This window comes from Corticium candelabrum, chromosome 4, assembly GCF_963422355.1.
Source record: "Corticium candelabrum chromosome 4, ooCorCand1.1, whole genome shotgun sequence".
NCBI classification, from domain to species: domain Eukaryota; kingdom Metazoa; phylum Porifera; class Homoscleromorpha; order Homosclerophorida; family Plakinidae; genus Corticium; species Corticium candelabrum.
The window spans coordinates 4,398,807-4,419,118 of record NC_085088.1 but is presented as its reverse complement, the minus strand read 5'-3'; the positions used below and the strand labels follow the sequence as shown (position 1 = coordinate 4,419,118).

Below are 20,312 nucleotides of genomic sequence, written 5' to 3'. Positions count from 1 at the left end.
ATTGTTGCCACTGACTAAAGTATGACTTCGAACAGCCAGTACTGCTGCAGCTAGATAACTAGCTTAGTGATGCAGTTAGAACTAAAAGATAGTTTCCTCCAAACATTTTGAGGCGTGGTTACTTCCAAATTTGGTGATTTCCTAACTACAAGGACCGTAACAGTCTTCTCACTGTATTATTAGACTCGTGTACCAGTCCTCTCTTCGCGCGCACTCCACGTGCTTTAGCACGTGCTTTTATTCCACACTAGCGAAGCACGTGCTAAAACACGTGGTGTGCGTGAAGACTGCCAGTGATACATAATCTGCTTGTAGCAGATTAGAAACCGAACGGTATCATAACAAGTATTGAAAAGGTGTAGTAGTTAGTTATCTACAGTCTATCTTCAAACACTAAAAAGAGTCATGATCATGATTATGATCAGAAGATGCATGCATACGCGGCGGAAAGGAGTCTGGCTACGAGAGACTATACTGTACAGCAGAGCCGTCTATATACCAAAAAATAAAAAAACATTTTGAGAAAATGATGGGTATGTAGGGATGGGTATGTACTTAATCATGCTCATCTCCTACATCACAATCCAGTACTGTGAGGGTCACACACGACTGCTGCGTTTTAATTAAAGTGTGTACCCCAAATTTATGGGCGTGGTTGTCATCTATTTTTGCTTACTTAGACTAATAAAGTGATTTTATGTACATAATGGTACAGTACAGAGATGATACATTGTTAATTTTAGTAATTCTACGTTTATACATGTACAGTTCTTTAGGATACAATGGGGATGTAATTGTTACAGCTGCATCCCCCTACTAGTTGATATATATGAATTAAGTTCCAGAACAAACGCGGCGGTAAACCAAGGCCGCTTATATTATATTACTAATAAATACAAAGATGCAATCAAAGTTTAGTATATCTCTAATCTACAAGTAGACATTAGCGTGCGAGTTCATAAGAATTATCATTAGAATGTCACTTTTATTTGCATGGCATGCTAGAATTTAATCAATACACTTTACTGACTAGTACTGCTGACAAAATTCTTGCCTTCACATAACGCCCTAGAGTCTTCAAGCATGCGATACGCTGTGCAGGCCCGTAGGCTGGTCGCAGGAGTGGGGAGTGCATTTGCCAACAAAGTCTATGTGGTTTCAATTAAATGTAATCGCACTGCGCTAAAGTTTTTTTGTGGATTCACCACTTTGGAAACATGGTTAAAATTGCGTTTGTATGCTTGGTTCACATAATTGTATTTGCAATCGCGCGGGCATTATCTAATAATACGTATCTGTATTCATAATTGTATATGTAAGACTTAGAGTTAGCAGAAAACATTAGTGTAACAGTACCGAGTCAAGTTCAAGTCTGCGAGGGTGAAGGCGAGCATAATAATCGACTACGTTGTCAAGATCTATCGGTACATGGTAGTGGATGTGAAGGAGAGCAAGGTGAGACAATCTGTCCTTAGCCATGGATGCGCGCATATAGTTGTTTAGACGTCGTAAAGCACTGGCGCTTCTCTCACATTCACACGAGGTGACAGGTATGGTACAGGCGATGGTCAAAAGAACCGAGATGTTTGGGAAGTCAATGGCGTCACATTCTTTGATGGCTTTTGCTGGTGAGCACGGTCTCTTCTCAGGGAGCATCGCCATACAGCTGTTCCTCCAACGCCTGAGTTCCGCGTCCATCAATTCAGGCGATGGCAGATCATCTCTGTACTTGATCAGCGCCTCTTCCAGGTTGACATCTTGCGAACATATGATACTTGGTACAAGACCAAGTAGGGAAATGGCTGTGACTGCCGACTTTGAGAACTGCCGGTTGATGCTAATAATTATATGATCAAGAAAGGGAATTGCAACATTTCTCTGGAAATACTCTTGAACAGAAGCAGCTGGAATATTGCTGCGATTTTGTTGCCTTGCTGCAATGCGAGGCATTGCAATTGTACTTCCAACCTTTTTGCCATGTCTGAACTAACTTTGTAGATTTGAGAAAAGCTGCCTTCAACGTTTGCGCGCTCGCTGTTGTAGGTCCTCACAATTTCAGATATCATGTTATGCGCTTTCACGATATCAACAGCTTTGCTCTGCAGCTTTACGGTAATGCCCGAAAGGTGTGGTAAGTACTGATATATCGTCACAAACACAACAACAAACTGAAAGGAAGTAACACTGGCCAGAATCTGCCGTGCTTCATTGCGGCCTGCATAGTTCCAGTCGGCATACGTAGCCCCATATTTCTCCAAGTGATAGCGGAAAGCTATCATCTCTATAGCTTCGACCACAAATACGTACCCTTGGTAGAAGCGCTGATAAGCCGAATGCCGCTCAGCCCATGGCGTCTTGCACAGATCGATCAGTGGCTTCCTCCTCTCTTCGTTGACCACATTGTGGTCGATGATCATTTCTAGAACACCACTTCTCTTTAGACTATTAAGAAAGAAACGGCTGCATTTTTAACGCAATCGATCACATTACGTACTTCAGGAAGCACATGACTTGCTTATCACAAGGTTAAGGTAGTGGCCACTGCAGTGTACGTAGGTGGCTAAAGGAGCTTTATGTCTAATCCTGGCCTGGACACCCACTCGATCTGAAGACATGTTGCTGGCGCCGTCGTAGCCCTGACCACGCATAGTAGCGAGTGGTATGTTATTCTCTTCCAGAAAGCCAAAAATACCATCTGCAATCCGCTCTCCAGTAATTCTGTCCAACTTCAAAAACGTTAAAAACTCTTCTCTGACCTCTTTAGTACTTCTGTCAACAAACCTGGCGCAGATGGCAAGATGCACAACGTTATGCCAAGTTACCTCGTCAGCAAGGATGGCGTAAAAGGGCGCAGCTGTCAAATCACCTATTATTCCCTGTAAGAGGATGTGGTTTCCCATGACTTTAATCGGCTCATTTTGTGTTTGAGGAGAAAGATAAGTTGCACATCGCATTGCAGGAATTTCCAGGTGCCTTCTTAACTCTTCATCTTGCACTGCCAGAAGCCTCGGCAAAGAAAGAAAATTACCTGGATTTCCAGGTGATTCCACACTCTCTGCGTCTCCACGTAAAGCAATGCACTGTCTGGCGCAGTACGACACAGCAGAAGCAATGGACTTCAGGACAGCACGATTACGCGCGACATTGGCCGCCCTGCGGGTGTCCGACTGTGCAGCAATGGTAGTATCTGGATTCTCCAAGGTTCGCTTGAAGTTATCAGCTTGCTCAATGGCTTGATGATGGTATAAGCACTGCTCGTGCTCCTTTGCTTTTTCTCCTTTCTTGTTCCAATCACGAAAAGGCTTGCATACAAACTTCCCCTTGAACACTTTAGCAACGAAAATTCCACAAGCAATGCAAAAGACACCATCCACTTGCTCGCTGTAAACCATCCACGGGTGTTCTGATAGCCAAACAGGACGAAAAGCTCGGTTGCGGTCACCAATACATGTCGGAGGAAAAACTTGGTCGGCACGAGGCTTTTTGTGATTTGTCAGTAGGTTGTACTTCTCCGCAGCACCCAGAGCCTGCATGGACTTGCAGAAATCGACAGGAAACTTGGCTTTGAAAAACAATTTGCCAATATCATCCACTAAATCATGATCAGAAGTATTAGTATGATGGCATTGCTGATTGCCGCCTGCGACGGCTGCACGCTGAGCCTCGTTGTCGTAAACTTCACAGCATGTGTTGCGCAAAGACTCGACATACGTGGCGGTAGAGGACGACCCTACTCTTTCTACACTACCACTACAGCACTCACTGGAAGTCGGTGTTAGTTGATCGTCTACTGCAACCAGCTGTGTAAAATCTGGATCAGGAGTCACAAGTTGATCACGTGCCCTTTTCGGAACTAGAAAACTGTCCAGCCGTTGACACGTAGCCGCTGACACGTAGCCGCTGACACGTAGCCGCTGCTGCCTCCTTTTTCTACCTTTTTCCTGAGCCCGTCCCATCTAGTGTCACTGTTACGAACAGACACTTCTCCACGTTACCAGGTAGCAGACAGGATAGCCAAATAGCTGGCACGTACTTTGGAGTTCCAACACATCCCTCGGAGTCCTTTTGCCTACTAGCCCGGACTTCTTCCGTGAACGGGTCCGGGGAGGTTCACGTGCACCCAGTTCACCCCCCCCCCAGCCTACGGGCTTGCTGTGCCTAAGCTAATTACCGTGAATATCATACAAGTTCAAGTTTGCTAAACTTTTAGTCCATTTGTAGTGAGCAAGTAGACTTTACAGACTGTAACTACGTCTAATAAAACATTAAAATTGTTACGTGGTGTCTCACATTCTTACGTAAAATGCCATGCAACTACACTGATGTCTAGAAATCATCAGTGTAACTACTAGCTACTGCTTGTGGCTAGGAACAACAACCTTCTCGACATTCACAAGAATTACGGTAGCCACAGTTTCCTTTGTATGCATACACACAAGAATCTAGCAAAAGCATGTGACATTATTTAATTAGACCAATATCACCCATTAATTAATCAGAGCTATTAGCTAACCGCTGCACTGACACACTGAACGACAGCACACATCAGTACAGTCGACTGCACATGCAGTTACAGTTGCCACATCCACACTGGCTTCCTGCAGGTGTACACGACAACAGACACGTCGCTTGTTTGACACTTGCTCTCAAGGTAGCAATTTTCTTACCTTTGCAACAGTGACAAAATTTAATTAATTAATTAATTAATTAATTAATTAAGTCAGGCATCCTAGTAAATTTCACGGCACTCGACACTCAAACAGAAAAAATTGACCGACCTGGTAGGAACAGTAGACTGAAGGCTGGCGGTATTTGCAGTCGGCTATGTAGAGGCGTCCGAAATCACAACGCCAGAGCGTGTGCATCAGTGTGGGCGCGGTGGCGGGTGTGCAATGTGTGTGCACTGCGCACTGCGTGTGCTGCAAATTATGCGTGTGCAGCTTGCGGGCACGCAAAGCTGCGAACCCGACCCTTCCCCGCCTACCGCAGATAAGTTGGTCAGTCACTGTCTTTCTCTCATTGTGGACAGCAATTTTTAAATTTTTCTTGTAATTAGATGTTAATTATCTAAATACAAATTTATTATCTGCTCTAGTGGAACAAAAAGCACGTGCTAAAACACGTGGAGAGAGCGCGAGAAAAAGACTGGGTGTACGAGTCTACAAGAGACTTGCAGTGTACACTTTCATGAGACATGCATTTGTAGTATGTGAGTCTAAATTATGAAGGCACATATGAATATCGAACAAAGCTACCATCGATTTCTAGGGTCTATGAACAGCAACGTAGACAACACAAAAAAATCTACGTGCGTCAGGGGCGAGGCTTGTCTGTGTGCTAACGCAATACAGGAAATTGCAACTCGACTGCTGCACGCAAATGATCATGTCGCAATCGCCACAAACATAGATACTACTAGTACACACAGAATGGTCGTCGGTTGTGGCCACTGACTACAAAAAAGTATCGGCCGATGCTAACAAAAGAGATTGCTTTCGAATAACCAGCAGTTAACTCTCTAGTTGCAACAAAATGGAAGCTTCCTGTGCTGCAAGCGCGCAGTGCACACGGATTGCACACGGATTGCACACGCATTGCGCACCCGACAGCTCGCCCACGCCAATGCACACGCCCGGCGTTGTGCAGCACCTCTGTAGCTATATAACTGACTGCAAGCGCCAGCAGACTTCATTCAGTTCTATCTCAATTCATTCTGTTCGAGTGTCGAGTGCTGTAGAGATGCCTGACTTCTGTGACTGTTGCAAAGGTAGGAGAATTGCTACACGGTGTCAAAAACGTGTTTCGCGCTGTCACCACTTGCTGTCAATGTCTGAGTGTCTCTTTTACCTGTGCTTGTAGGAGACCAGTGTGGATGCGGCGACTGTAAGTGTGCCGTCGACTGTGGATGTCGTGGAAAGTGCTGTCCGGTGTGTCAGTGCAACGGTTAGTGGCTGTAGTGGCGTTGGTGTGACAGAGTGTGTTGATGGTCACGTGCTCTTATAGATTCTTGTCCTGGCAAAGCAAACTGTGGCTGCGGTGACTCTTGTGCGTGTCGAGAAGGTTGCTGTTCGTAACGTACAGTAGCAGCAGCAGTAGACTTATGACCTAGAGCTAGTGTACAGTTGCATTTTTAGTTTTGAACTTGTTGACACTAGACGCGTACATGTAATCCATATTCTAGACATACACAGTTCTGTACATACGCTACCTATGGAGTAGGAAAAAATATGAAATTTTCGTTGTTTTGAACTTGTCGTCATTGCCAGGTGTTATATGGTGACAGGAAGCAACGAGTGTACACTAGGTAACTGTCTAGACAACTTCCTCTCAGAAACCACCAGCATCCCACATCCCACTACCTATTCATCGCCTCACATATGAGTAATGGTATCAAGAGGAAGTGGCCACAAAATCAGAACCAAAAACAAATGAGAGCCTCAGTAGACTATAGATAGCTACAAGTAAAAATTTCGCCAGGGGATGACGCGAGACTATGCCAACGCTTGAGCGCCGCGCGCATCGCGTCGTTTTGCATGGGAGTGACACACGCGTTGTGCCATTCGAATTTACAATATGATTTCAGCGCGCGGTAGACGTCGCTGCATGCATCCTTGAACTGACCACTTGAGCTTCGATTTTCTACTGGTAGAACTCCCCCAGCTGCTCAAATTCTCTAGCACACAGGTCTTTGTACATCTTGCAGCTGATCATCCACGAGCAAGGACAGCTCCCTACACAATCTATAGACCGCTCAACGTCGAGTACAGCGCCGAAATCAGTAATCATCACTCACGAAGCCACACGTGCACTATTTGTTGGCCGTGATTGAGGTGCTACTTCTGACGCGACGTGCTCAGCTTCTGGTTCCACGCTCAACTTAGAACTCGGTTCCATTTGGACACGTCGCGTCAAGCTACTTACAATTTGAATTTAGTAGGACGCCACGCTCAAGCGTTCGCATATTGTAAATCCAGCATGTGGACATACTAAGAAACAGTTCATGATCAAGAAGGAGAAAATAAAATGGTCAAGGAAATAATTTAACAATGTTGCAAGAAAAGGTTAGTAAACTGAGATGCCACCTGTATGGAAGTTTATGGTGCTTGTCTAGCTACTGAGCAGACAGACAGACTCACTGAGCAGTCAAACTCTTCATCATTGCCAAGTTACAGAACATCAGAACTTGCCATCCACTCTCTTTGTCATATTGTCATTGTTAACTCATTTATTAGCAACTCACAAGACTTACTACATCATCTTATCAGTGACAGATATTAATATACCACAGACTTAACTAGACATTGATATAAGATATACATCATTGTATTGATTTTCCATCAACTGACTAAGCAGATTTCACTGTATTCTGTATCAAAAGCAAGTCACAATAATTCCAATTCACTTTTTCCACAAATTCTCTCTTTACAAAAACGTTTATATTTTGTATACAGCTGCAGCACTTGCAAAGTGTAGCTATCATATCAACAGATACAGCAATTAAAAGTACAGAGTTCTCCCCAATGAAAATTAAACAGTAATTTCCATAGCATGTGCATGTACACAATAAATACCTATTTGAAGTGAAAATCTATCGGGATTAATATTAACAGTTATTCCTTTTACTAATTACTCAGATAATCTCACTACATACAGTTTCATGAATTGAGTGATTTTTTAGTTTGTGGCTCACTTATCCCTTTTTTAGAGTTTGCAGTGAAGGTTGAGTGCCGTGTATCACTTGCCCCTTACTTTCAGTTGTACTTGAAGTAGCTCTGATGGCATGTCTTTCAGTCTCAGATGAAGAAGACCCTCACAAGCTTGTGTTGGTTTATCAGGTAAATACAGAATGCCTAGTTGGACATATCGTCGAGATCTATATAAATAGACAGCAAAATGACTGAAGCAGAGACAGAAACACCAACAATGTTACTTGTTTGTGAATGAAGAGAAACATACACAGGAAGACAATATGTCACATTGATGAACAATAAAACTACACTGTACGTACAGAGATAGTCAAGACGCAGACAGACAGACAGACAGACAGACAGACAGACAGACAAACAAACAAGCCAAACAAATAAACAGACAAACAGACAGACAGAAGACAAACAGACAAACAAACAAAGGAACAAACAGACCGAGTTGAATAAAAGTGAGTGAGTGCATGAGCTTACTAAATTAGCTACTAACAGTCGTGATAATTTTTTCTGAGTTGAATAAAAGTGAGTGGGGGAGGGGGAGGAGGAGGAGGAGGAGGAGGAGGAGGAGGAGGAGGAGAGGGAGAAGGATAGGAATAGGCAAAGAGGAGGATTGGGGGAGAGGGGAGAGGAGGAGAGGGAGAGAAAGACCAACAAACTAACAGACAAATAAGACAAACCTAACAAATCTAACAAATCTAGACACCAGTAGCATGCAAACAGCATTTAACACAGAGGACGGCAACCATGCACTCCAATGAACAAGCAAAGACACACAACATTAGAAAGCAGACGAACTAACAGGCAAACAGCACACTAGTAATGTACCATGGCAGCAAATTTAGTCTAAACTACCTCACAATAAAACAGTCATGAGACGGCTTGAAAGGAGGCGTACAATAGGCCATGATTACCTACAACAGAAGAAACATCAAGCATTCGCAAACATAAAACAAATCATTGCAAGCATCACCAAATCATCGTCTCTTGACCGATTTCCCACTTTTATCTGGACCTCTCTTGTTTGGACATGCGAAAACTCCACACGTGACGCTTTTGAGTACATAAGCCTACACACAACAAAAGCAGAAACATTAGTAGTCAAAAAGGCATCACAAGTTGAAGTAGCATACACAACAACCCTCACCCTTGAGGAGCAGAGAGAACTCGACCTTTTTCTGTATGAGGTGCAATGCCATTCCCGTTCGACACACCATGTCCTGAAGCAACTTTCAGCCGAGACGGTACTCCCTGTGATGAATCCAAATACATCAAACTACTGGATCTGTGTACAATACGGTAGCAAATAAAGCGTCACACTCACCAAGCCACTAAGTGCAAGCCACAGTCTACACTTGTTCTTCCATGGTGACTTCTTGTTGCCATACTTCCAACACATCATACACAATCAGCAATAATCAATGTTCATAACTGGCTACACAGTGTGTATTAGCAAGACACACAACGCACGTTGTCCAACAGGTTACAACAAAGACATCATGTTCGACACAACAACATGTCAATAGTAAATCTCTTACCTCCAGTTCCCATGTTTGTGAGTAGACTCCTACTCCTCGAGGTCGGAAAGACACCAGTAGCTGACATGCCAGCAATGTTACAAACGAGCGTGTTAGTTCCCTGGATTGAAACACAAACCTTCAATTTATCTCCTCCGGCACAAGACCCCGAGGTGTGGCTGAAGTGAAATACAGCGTATGTTGCACGCATTAAATTATCGCTGTCCTCCACCTGCATCACAGAAATTGCATTTGTACAAGTACATAATGCGTTAATTAATTAATTCTAATTTAATATTATTTGTACAAGTACATCATGAATTAATTAATTTTAATTTTAATGTAATTTAAGTACCAAACATAACAAACTGTAAATTACTTTGACATATACAGGTACTACAGACCACAGCCTCCACTCCACTCGCTCTGCCACTTCTAGATCAACGTCTACCATCGTAGCTGATAAAACTCCGAATAATAAACACAACAACATACACCACACTCTTACATACAGATATCACCTTTATTGGTCATTACTTCGGTCTCTTCGACAACCACTCTCTGCACACGTCTCACTGTGTTACACTTCTCTTTTCTGGTGTCATCTGACTGTTTCGTCTTTCCTAGAATTCCTTGTTTTTCAACAGAAGGTAACTCCTCTGACAATCGTTTGTTTTCTATTGACTTCAAGGCCGTCCCTGCAGCTTGTACAGGCGAGTCAACAATGAGACCTCGTCTAACTTGGACACGAATAGCCTAGAAACACATAAAGATCAGATAATATTGTTATGTTGACATCTACAAATGTGTAGATTATGCTAATTATTCCTAAATCATGTTGTCTCAATAGAATCGACACAAAACTATTATCGAGGATATCTGTACTTTCAAACACTTCTGCTTTTCCAAAAATCAGCCAAAACAGATGTGATTTAGTAAATACTGTTTCCTAAAATCATATAGCAACAAACATTCTTAGCTCGAAAAAGTGGTTGTCAAGTTGTCATTTGACGACTAACTGAGTTCATGTGACGACCAATTACACCAATGAGGTTGCCATCCTGACGACTAAAGTCACTCAAGTCATGGTGGACCCAATAATTTTTTGTTTTTATGCTGTAGAGTAGAACAGGTCAGACTGAGAGTGACACCTCGGAAGTCCTGGGATTTCGTTGACATGCCAGAATAACCAGTATAAATTATTTGATATCTATAAAATATATGTAAAAGTCTTATACTCTTTGAGGACTGAAAACTTTTGTGAGGTTGCCAAGATGACAACCACGTCTGCCCTAAAAAATTTGAAATGCCTATATATCAAACAGACTGATGCAACATGAATAGATTGCTTGTCCTCAGATGTTTGTAGTAATGTCAGCAAGTAAATGAATCAAAGTTTCCTATCATATTGTATCAGCAGCATAGGAATTTGACCACTAATGGGTACAACTTACTTCCTAGGAAGACCACAAACCAAGTTGAGAGCTGCTTTGTGATGGTTGAATGCAACCCAGATGGCAACTTGTTACAGCGACCCTTCATGTTAACTCACATACAAGTCCAAGAAAAATGAGCTCAATCGTCTTTCTCTAATTAAATCTCAGTCCAATCAGCAGACAGTAAATAGTTGTCTCCTAGTTACTCTTGAATACATTGTCAGCACTAGACTCATACCCAGTCCTCCTCGCGCGTGCTCCACGTGTTTTGGCACGTGCTTTTGTTCCACTCGCCAGGAGAAGGACTGGTAACATATTATGTCATGTGACCATTTATTTCATTAGTTTAATTAGAAACCGATCTTGTAAATTGTTGCCATCTGCACTGATAATATGGTGTCAAGTCATTAGTCTCATGAGAGTACAACGCTAAACGTCACTAGCCAAAACAAAAAACACAAAGCTTTACGCTCTTTCTAGGGACTGTTCAGAAATTAGAGTTCTCCTGGCGAGTGGAACAAAAGGCACGTGCCAAAACACGTGGAGCGCGCACGAAGAGGAGGACTGGGTACGAGTCTATGTCAGCACTACTTACAAGTCTTCCTACTAAACTACACACTGGCACACTGTGCACTGGCTTAAACAAGAAATGCTGAGTACCTAAGAATGCATGCATGAACACGTACCTCATACAAGCCATCACAGTAGATGGTCATACTACCCAACCAGGGTAGCTGGTGTTTCATGCTCCCAATTCGATGAGACACGAGAATAGTCACGCGATGCCTAAAAAGCAAAATAATTATCTTAATCCCACATGCTTCCACAGTTTTAGAGTTTGAGCACTGTGGTTCAACGAATCCTTTGTCTGGCGAGACAGTTAAGAGCTGCTTTGGCCAGAAAATATTAAATCTACGTACATCAGGCAGTTAATGACAATATCATGACAATAAGAAACAGCCGTCTACCTTAATAGACGATCGGATTTACTAAACAGGTGAACCTTTGTTTCACGCGGCAAAACAGCTACAAGACAACAATACAAACTGGTTATAAATCAAACGACCTCTACTCTAACAAAATGCTACAGTGCATAGCTCCTACACAATCTAACATTACATGATCTGATAGTTTGCTGCCTACGCTGTCCCACCATGCAACAAGTAGGCCTGTGCATATTATGCTCATTCTATCTTCCATTATGCTTTGTTGCACTGCTGACCCAATTGTACAATTACACTCAAATTATGCTCACACAAGTTGACACAACTTGGCTCAAGTGGCTTGTTAGAAAGTAAAACAAAGAAACTTACAACAAAACCAAACTACAAGTAAGCCAAACTGGCTTTACATTCCAGCAAAAACCATGCTTAACTGTTTTTAATCCAACACGGTCACTCCACAGCTGTCAGCAGACTAGCAGTCGCACAACGTCTAGGAGGTAAGCCTACATAAACCTTGCAATTATGCTCGCTATGTGTTCAGTGCATGTCAGTACTAAGTAGACCTACTAACAAGCAATCAGCCTTAAAGCTAGCTGACATTTTAGTGCCCCATACCGGTACTTCTTTACTTTCTAAGTTTGAAACCATCATTTCAACAGCATGTTATTACCAGTTCACATACTGTACTCGCTTGACTATTACCCCACTCTCATGGTTAGCCAGAAACAAAAGGTGAAGTATGGGATAAGGCTTTTCTACACCTAAAATTGTTAATTGGTGGAAATGATTGGTTAATTAACTTAACAGCATACACTACAAGTAGTAAAGCTTCAAACCACCTCCACTACCTAAATATAGAAAGCCAATCTTCTAATCTGAGTCATCAAAACCTTCAACATGTGGTCAACAGGCAAGCGCAAGTCAAAGAATATCAGCATTTCTACAGGCACAAATCTAGCAAACAGTCACTGTGGAAAGTGCCAATTAGCACTAATTAAATGACTAAGAAGTGTGAAAACCTTAGAGCCTTGGACAAAGTTGGGGTTGGGGCTTACTTGTCTGAATCAAGCGAGTATGGTATGACGCTCAAACATAGTACTGGTATATACATGTATAACACATTTTTTTGAGAGTGTCTTTCTATCATTTTCATTACAAAGAGTTGTTATGATGGCAATGCTAATTAATTTAAGCATTTCAAACATATCCAGAACAAACCCACAAAAAGGGTTCGACTTTTTCTTTTGTACTCACTCTTAGAACGAGCCGGAACAATAATCTCTTGTGGCGTCACATACCAGTTGCGATACCCATCTAATCTCTCTCCTGATACAAAAAGAAAACATTGCATCGACGTATCTTCAGACTCGAACTGTATTTACACCTTCAGCTCTGTCATCTGATTCAACTCTGCGTGTCTGCACTGTTTCCCATTCAAATGGTGACAGCTCAGTCTTCGTACTGCCAGTCAATATTATACAAATGTCACTGAGTTGAGACAACAAGACTTGCTCTTCTGTCTCTAAATAATTTGTAGCAGCAACGACTAACAAAACATCCATACGCTCCAGTGCAGCAAATGCCAACAAAAAATGACGACAAACAGTTAACCTTCCTCCGCTACAGATTCATTGACTTCAAAGTCGACCATTGATCCTAAACCTTTTGGAAGATGAACAGGCTGAAAGTCACTACTACATGTTTCTAATGCTCTACACAAAATAATACAGTAAATCTACTGCATGAACTGCAAAACAACTATTTATTACACCTTTTAAATCTCACACGTGAGTATTCATCTACATAGTAGACATACAAACGACCTATTGGTTGAGTCTTGTAGCCATCAAATCTGTTACTTGTATCTTTCATCAGACAAATGACCAGTAATTCCTGGCAGAAGACACAACCACCAAACAAGTCAATACAAATGAAGTAATCATTTCTATTACTGGTGTTCTTTCATTAATTAAAGGTCATCTACTCATATGGCACAATACAAACACATACCTTCAACTCATGAGGGTGGAGGATGAACTCTGCCGGTGTTACGGTAATTACGTGGCATTCTAAATGCACAGAAAAACACCTCGATGGAAAATTATAATGACAACCAGTTCATTACAGAGGTCAATATTACTGTAAATGCAGTGAGAGGCCGTTTCTCTTTTAATTAATTGTTTTTATCTAAATGCAGTTGTATTATTTAATTGCTGAATCTTAATACTACCAGCAGGACTGTACAGTCAGTACACTGTACTCTGTCTTAGCTGCTACACTTCATTAGTTGAATTAAAATAACTGTGTTGTTCTTGTTGATATTAGAAAATAATTTTATTTATTTATTTCTGTTAATGCCGTACAAAAGTAATAAAAGTTTCAACTCATCTCCCTGCCACTTCTGGACTGTTTCAGTGCAATACTAAATAAGGCATCCAATCAATTACACTGCACATGTTCACACAGTCTCTCACTGCATTTACATTTGCTTGTACATTTCCTATAAATGAAAATATATTGTGCCATAACGATGGTTACTATAAACTAATTCAACAAACTAGTCATGTGTGATAAATCTTGTCAAATGACGAAAACCAAATGTACAGCTCACGATGACACTCAAATCTAAATTCAAAATCTAGTCGCATAAAAATGAATGGTGCTTTGTTATGACAAATATCTAACTACTCAACAAAAAACAATTAACAAGCCTTTTGGAATAATTTGTGTGAGTGTATGCTGCGTGTGCTAAAAAAATATCATAAATTTCTGAAAAAAAATTATATTTTGTGTTGTATCAGTATTAAATACATAAATGTAGAACGTTGGACACTAACAGCAGTTACTGTGCAAAATGTTTCTTTTGATACCGAGATTACATAAGTTTTCATTAAAGACTAAATCAAAAAATGTCTGTTCAACCATCTTCAAAACAAACAAAATCGTATGCACACATACTTGACCAGGCATTGACCGTACGTCTTGAAAATGAAATGGAAGAAAAGTATTCATGCAGTACAATACAGTAGTCACCCTTTTTGCAAAATAAATGCTGACAGCTGCTATGAAGTGAGACTAAACAATGCCTACTAAATAGTATAGCATATGGTCAACTACACTGCATGTAAATACACCAATAAAGTTAGATTACAAATTGGCAGTTCGTTTTGTAAATTACAACATCGTAAACATCACAGCTCAAGATATCTTCTGTTCATTGTCAATCAACAGAGTGTATGAATAATTGATAACCTGACAAGCAAACTGCCTTCACATAAGCACTTCTGTAGCCGATATTGTGTAGCTTGACAACACTGACACGTTGCTCGCCAACTTTAACCTTCACACAAAACGTCTTTATCAAGACAAATTCTGCAGAATAAGCAACCAACCTCGCCCATGTGAATCCTTTCTCCTTGGTTTGATTTCTTTGTGTTTGTTGCCACTACTTGACTGATGGCTCCATAACCCAACAGCGGTACCTGAATGAATGTCATGTCTGCTATCATCTCTTGTAGAGCAATGCCAAATGTACAGACCGTGCATCTCATTCCTTGACGTGGAACTGTCCGCACAATCAGGTTCGACTGGACGAGTTGATGTCGTGTCGGAATAAATGTCATTTCAATTGTTCTTGTTGCCTAGCAACAGTAATACTAAAGTAACTTTCTCAACAAAAACATTGATGAACCAGCTGCAATTCTCCGCCAGAATAGTAAAATTTCATTCCATTGGTGCCTATATTTCTGTCAAGGCTAGCTTTCCAGCTACAGTCTAGAAGTAGTGATCAATTTCTGTTTCTATTATTCTTCACAAGAATTTCAGATTCAATCCTATCTGTAGAAACGATAATATAGACTAAGAGTGTAGAATAGGTTATTGTATTGGTCTTTTTGTGTATGTCATATGGTTTTACGTGTAGTGAGTATGTGTCTTTGTGTATGAGCTCTGCGTGGGAACTGCGCTATGTGCAACAACAATAAATTCATTCATTCATTCATTCATGTTTCTGTTGCCATCCATCTTTCTTTGTTCTTTGTTACACCATTCTGTTTACTAAGAGTCCAAAAGTTATCAGTAAAATCCAAAAGTTATCAGTAAAACAATAAACTGCAAGAATGGCCTTCCTCAACACTGTGAAAAGAAAGACAGGGAGCATAAACAACAGTAACCATAAGCCATGCTTATCCTAGGCTCAAGTGTCCCACCACACCTCAATTCAATCAACTTTGTGCTTTTAGAGTGAAAGAAAAGCCATTTAAAGCAAAGTTGATGTGTCAGGACAAAATCTCTCACATCACCATTTGATAAAACTATTCCTGAAATATATAATCCGCATGTCATCATACAAAGCTGTTTCCACACTAAAAAGTTAGTAAACCAAGATAGCAAGCAGAAATCATCATCACATGCATCACTTCAGTATATGACTCAATTCACCAAGCCAACAAACCGATTGAAAACAGGCAAAAAGCAGAAGTTGAAAACGTATTTAACAACAACTAAGGAAAAGAAAACTGAAGATGTTTTCCAATATCAATATTCCTAAAAAGTAAAGAAGTGAACAACACTATAAGCACTAAGCAGAATCAGCATAAACAAAACAAAGAAGTGAATACACAAATCCATTAAAAATTAATTGGATTCAATTGATCTGAATGACTGTGAATCAAAATATCTTCCAAAGTAGATTGGTTTAGTTGCCATTAGATCAAGATCACTCAAACTGAATAACGACTACACAGACAAATTCAAATCAGATCCAGACCAAATGCCTAACCTAGACTGGTTTACTTGTAAGTATATTGAAGACAAGTCCTACCTACTACTGTGCCTATAGATGCAACTTAAGAGTTAAAAGTTATTGTACCTTCGGTTGCAATGTAATCCGAATAGAAGAAACGAGTCCAGCAGTCTTCCCACTTTTCATCTGTATCTAATTGTCACAAACAAACTAGAACAGTTAATCAAAAATGGCAACCTCTATAGGATTAGAATACCTGGAAGTTTGCCTGGTGTTTCTCAACTTCAATCTCTAGATCTAGCATTTTATTCTCTGACATATTCTGCAACACAAGCTTCGACTGCCTGCAACCAAACACTACTGTATATGAATTCTAATGTATGATACAAAATCATTACTTTGCTGATTTCATGTTTACTCCTCCAAAGTGAAGAAATGGAACATCGCATCCTAGTGGAAACGACCTGCACAGACCGAGCACAATAGTCAACCACTGCAAACATCTAAGTTTCATACAAGAGTCTTCTTCATAGATTACTGCTTTTCAGTAGCTCCTGTGCCTCTCACCAACACATCATATCTGTCTCGTGATTCTTCCACAGTCAAGTGCAAGACCCTTGTTAGTCATTATTAAAAATAAATATTAAGTAATCACACTAGCATAAATTATACCCAATTGTGTACAATACAATACCTCTCCGCTACATTCTCTTCACTCGTTGGTGAAAATGACATATCAACATGGCTACTCTACAAAGAAGAGATCTACATGTAGAAACAACCGTAAACTGACTACTGTATGTATGCAACATGTTACTATAGTATACTAATATACAACTTGGCTATTGATTGTGCTACATCATCACAGTCAGTTTTACTGCACTCAATCATTGTCCTTATAACAAATGACACACACACACACACACACACACACACACACACACACACACACACACACACACACAGTTCGTTCTCAGATACAATCAGAGGCAGGCCTCACCTCCAATAAGAACATGTGCATGCATTGCAAATGCATACACCTACACACAGTCACACATGCATGCATGGTATGATAAAACAAATACATACACAAAAAAAACAGAATGACAGAAAGGAAAGAAGATAAACACGTAGCAGAAAGATAAACAAACAAAGCAAGCAGGCACAGATGGCACTATAGATAACATCTCTTGCTACAACTGCATTAGAGTAAGAAATGCAAGCTACATACTATGATAGGGCAATATCTGAACTGATAAAAATGTAGACACCTAAAGCTAGGGATGCAGAAAGACTGACAAAGATAAAGACACTTGACCATGTGCAGGCAAATGATAACAATCTATTCACTGGACACTACTGGTCGATGCATACTTGTCCTGGTTGAATGGAAAGAGAACTAGGATAAGCTGACAAAGCAGCTGACGGTGATGACAACTCGACTTTAACGTTAGCAGTCATACTTCCAGCATTAGTAACAAGAACAGACCGAGACACGACCTTCCCCAATTCACAGGACATCGAAAAAGCCTAAACCAGACCAACATCACTACACACCAAAGATCACGACAATCATAAGACAAACTGTCAAGGGAAGTTCGAGTTTAGATACTCCGACTTCGCCCTTCAAAGTGACCTTCCCTACACAGCTACCTGTCAATAAAGCCAAACCAAAACGATTCTTGACTTTAAATGTGTAATAGCCGTCTGTTTTCCATACCCAGCTTAATCGCATTCAGTCGAACATCAACTGCACCAGACAGTATCTTCGTTGAACCTGTCAACAAACACATTTATGAGCATCCACCACAAAAAGTGGAACATGTGCTCGTTACCGTCATTCAGTGGAGCTACAAATTGCAGCCAAATCGTAAACGGATCTTCTGCCTGTATGTAACCAATACAGAGATGTAACACAAATTGAGGTAAGATACAAACTAGCAGCACAAAGCGAGAACATATCCTCTGACTTTAGAAAAATTTGTAGTTAGAAAATCAGATTTACTTCTACAGCACAACATATCCATAACCAGCATGGACATACATTGCAAACACAAGGATAAAACATATCAATAAATACTACACTCGATTTCCAATGTGACAATCTTAATTGGCAAACGCTATCTCACCGATGATGGTGGCACGTTGCAAGTGGCAAGGCTATACGATCGAGCAGGAAATCGACTGACATCTAGTGATGGCGCTAATGAGCAGTGAACCAACTCCACAGGTCGGTTGAGATGAGAAGAATCAGAGGACAGTGAATGACAATCCGAAGGCACAAAAGAGAAGCAATGCCAAGCAGTGTAATGCTAAGAAAATATATTCAACATAAAAATTAAACACGCAGCATATGATAAAAATGACTACCGATGTTATCATCAACCACAGGGGCACTGTTGAGCGTCCACTGTTTAGTACCCTAATAGGCAGCAGTTTGGAGTTTCCACTTGGAACTTTGCCAAAGTCAACAGTATCATGTTCCAGCTGGACAAGACAGAGACAACTTAGAAATTGAACTACAAACTATAGTATGTGAACATGAGAGCAACAAGTAATGCTGTGTGTGATTACCTATTTGGATAACTACAAATGCATAAAGATCAAGTTGATGCATCTTGTTTGTGCTTGTGGCATTTGGTGTGTGTGTGTGTGTGTGTGTGTGTGTGTGTGTGTGTGTGTGTGTGTGTGTGTGTGTGTGTGTGTGTGTGTGTGTGTGTGTGTGTGTTCCCGGATGTTTGATGACAGTGCTCGTAGTTCCCTAAGCTCCATGTTGCTTGCCTCTCATGACTCCATCGATTACGTTCTAGATGCACCCAGCGAGGCTGACGTCTTTGGTTGTCCCGAACTTCAATCCATCAGCAGGAACTTGATTTCGTGAGAGTGAGTGTACAATCTGCACAACCGGGCTTTCACTGAAATCTCTTCGTGTGCAAAACTTCTCTACATAACGCACACGTGTGTGTGTGTGCGTACGAACGCTCGTCTGCATACAAGGATGGTTTACCAAAACTACTAATAGCAGTCACTTCACTAGTCAAATTGTATCATTCTCAATAGCACCAGAACCACCTAACACTAACCTTGATGCATGGTTCTTCTGCTTCTGCTTCCACAGCAACCATCAGTGGAGCAGCTTTGAAGTCAGGAAATGACGAAGCAACCAAAGGAGATGGAGTAATCCTCACAATTGCAAAGTAGGATCCCTCAACTGATGGGCTAAACAAAACCTAAAACACAAACATAATAATATTAATACCATAGAAGTATTAGAATCTATGAATACTACTAGTGCACATTACAGTTTAACACAGTTATCCTTTCTCTGTTAAAGCACACAATTGTACAAATGTGTTAGACTCAAGCCAGTCTAGCCTTGCTGTATCTTCTCCTTCTCACATGTCTGTTAGGCAAGTAGTCACTGCCAATCGCAATATCTGAACCACAAGACAAGGCTAGACTGATCTGAGTGTATAGATGTGTACCTTGATGTCTTCCGTTGTGTAAGGCCCAACAGTAATCCTACTCGTCATTGAAAATGCTCTTTTGTTGTCACTCCTTGCCTAATATAGCCACGCATATATAACAATCTTTTTCCATAATTGGCATTGCATGTCTATACCTTCCAGCCCGTTCTGTTGGTGTTGGATATATTGATGTGAAGCTGCAACCATCTGTCACACTGACTGGACACAGAGACGTGTTCGGTTAGAGAAGAGCCCACACAGCAGACATCACAAAAGCAAATCTGGTCAGGACTGAACGAGATCAAAGTGTCATCGAGTTGGTTCTGCGATGTTCCACTGATATCTTCGCTGACAATTGGGACAGTCACCGGAATTCCAGTATCGTTAGGTACTGTCACATGATCATCATCAAGTGTTCTAAATTTGCTAGCACTTCTATGTGACTCCAACCCTAAATTATCAACAATAACAACACTGTGATTCATTATTGTGTAATTCACATGT

The 20,312-nt window shown here is 40.9% G+C and overlaps 4 protein-coding genes across 5 annotated transcripts in view; 1 reads left to right on the top strand and 3 right to left on the bottom strand.

Moving 5' to 3' along the window:
- Window positions 1-1,341: 1,341 nt before the first annotated feature.
- Window positions 1,342-2,417, bottom strand: LOC134178446 (52 kDa repressor of the inhibitor of the protein kinase-like). The gene is made up of 2 exons (XM_062645324.1): window positions 1,969-2,417; window positions 1,342-1,837 (listed from the first exon to the last, which is right to left on the bottom strand). Exons 1-2 carry the CDS (start codon window positions 2,415-2,417, stop codon window positions 1,342-1,344), a joined length of 945 nt encoding a protein of 314 aa, XP_062501308.1.
- A 3,203-nt stretch (window positions 2,418-5,620) lies between these two features.
- LOC134178994 (metallothionein 20-I isoforms A and B-like) lies at window positions 5,621-6,249 on the top strand. The gene is made up of 3 exons (XM_062645905.1): window positions 5,621-5,767; window positions 5,860-5,943; window positions 6,004-6,249. The coding sequence occupies exons 1-3, from the start codon at window positions 5,623-5,625 to the stop codon at window positions 6,072-6,074; spliced, it is 300 nt and encodes a 99-aa protein (XP_062501889.1). The 5' UTR covers window positions 5,621-5,622; the 3' UTR covers window positions 6,075-6,249.
- Window positions 6,250-7,389: 1,140 nt separating this feature from the next.
- Window positions 7,390-13,487, bottom strand: LOC134178427 (centrosomal protein of 192 kDa-like). 2 transcript variants are annotated; one of them, XM_062645307.1, is made up of 16 exons: window positions 13,369-13,487; window positions 13,209-13,309; window positions 12,982-13,143; window positions 12,852-12,923; window positions 11,622-11,679; window positions 11,500-11,565; window positions 11,340-11,439; window positions 9,739-9,973; window positions 9,597-9,676; window positions 9,357-9,449; window positions 9,239-9,298; window positions 9,025-9,087; window positions 8,848-8,951; window positions 8,674-8,770; window positions 8,556-8,614; window positions 7,390-7,873 (listed from the first exon to the last, which is right to left on the bottom strand). In XM_062645307.1, the coding sequence occupies exons 1-16, from the start codon at window positions 13,467-13,469 to the stop codon at window positions 7,735-7,737; spliced, it is 1,590 nt and encodes a 529-aa protein (XP_062501291.1). In that variant the 5' UTR covers window positions 13,470-13,487; the 3' UTR covers window positions 7,390-7,734. The 2 variants fall into 2 exon arrangements, with proteins under 2 accessions (XP_062501291.1, XP_062501290.1); XM_062645306.1 differs by having other exon boundaries at window positions 11,340-11,565.
- Window positions 13,488-13,577: 90 nt separating this feature from the next.
- Window positions 13,578-20,312, bottom strand: part of LOC134178445 (centrosomal protein of 192 kDa-like) — a 7,267-nt gene continuing 532 nt past the window's right edge. The window contains exons 2-19 of the mRNA XM_062645323.1: window positions 19,964-20,259; window positions 19,827-19,904; window positions 19,425-19,571; window positions 18,712-18,828; window positions 18,471-18,653; window positions 18,177-18,228; window positions 18,062-18,118; window positions 17,927-17,994; window positions 17,716-17,871; window positions 17,036-17,091; window positions 16,880-16,957; window positions 16,740-16,805; window positions 16,598-16,685; window positions 16,468-16,533; window positions 15,137-15,238; window positions 14,990-15,079; window positions 14,850-14,937; window positions 13,578-13,666 (exon numbers count right to left, since the gene is read on the bottom strand). Coding sequence (XP_062501307.1) covers window positions 13,578-13,666; window positions 14,850-14,937; window positions 14,990-15,079; window positions 15,137-15,238; window positions 16,468-16,533; window positions 16,598-16,685; window positions 16,740-16,805; window positions 16,880-16,957; window positions 17,036-17,091; window positions 17,716-17,871; window positions 17,927-17,994; window positions 18,062-18,118; window positions 18,177-18,228; window positions 18,471-18,653; window positions 18,712-18,828; window positions 19,425-19,571; window positions 19,827-19,904; window positions 19,964-20,259 — 1,877 coding nt within the window. The remainder of the gene's footprint in view (window positions 13,667-14,849; window positions 14,938-14,989; window positions 15,080-15,136; window positions 15,239-16,467; window positions 16,534-16,597; window positions 16,686-16,739; window positions 16,806-16,879; window positions 16,958-17,035; window positions 17,092-17,715; window positions 17,872-17,926; window positions 17,995-18,061; window positions 18,119-18,176; window positions 18,229-18,470; window positions 18,654-18,711; window positions 18,829-19,424; window positions 19,572-19,826; window positions 19,905-19,963; window positions 20,260-20,312) is intronic.

Excerpts from the sequence above, each read along its gene's own strand:
- LOC134178446 (XM_062645324.1), bottom strand. The coding sequence starts at position 2,417 with ATGATCATCGACCACAATGTGGTCAACGAAGAGAGGAGGAAGCCACTG. Across the intron at positions 1,838-1,968 it reads AGTTCAGACATGGCAAAAAG|CATCAACCGGCAGTTCTCAA; the intron begins GTTGGAAGTACA and ends TATAATTATTAG.
- LOC134178994 (XM_062645905.1), top strand. The coding sequence starts at position 5,623 with ATGCACACGCCCGGCGTTGTGCAGCACCTCTGTAGCTATATAACTGAC. Across the intron at positions 5,768-5,859 it reads CTTCTGTGACTGTTGCAAAG|GAGACCAGTGTGGATGCGGC; the intron begins GTAGGAGAATTG and ends CTGTGCTTGTAG. Across the intron at positions 5,944-6,003 it reads TCCGGTGTGTCAGTGCAACG|ATTCTTGTCCTGGCAAAGCA; the intron begins GTTAGTGGCTGT and ends GTGCTCTTATAG.
- LOC134178427 (XM_062645306.1), bottom strand. The coding sequence starts at position 13,469 with ATGAAAGATACAAGTAACAGATTTGATGGCTACAAGACTCAACCAATA. Across the intron at positions 11,680-12,851 it reads TGTTCCGGCTCGTTCTAAGA|CTGTTTTGCCGCGTGAAACA; the intron begins GTGAGTACAAAA and ends GTTGTCTTGTAG. Across the intron at positions 9,677-9,738 it reads CGAAGTAATGACCAATAAAG|CTACGATGGTAGACGTTGAT; the intron begins GTGATATCTGTA and ends GAGTTTTATCAG.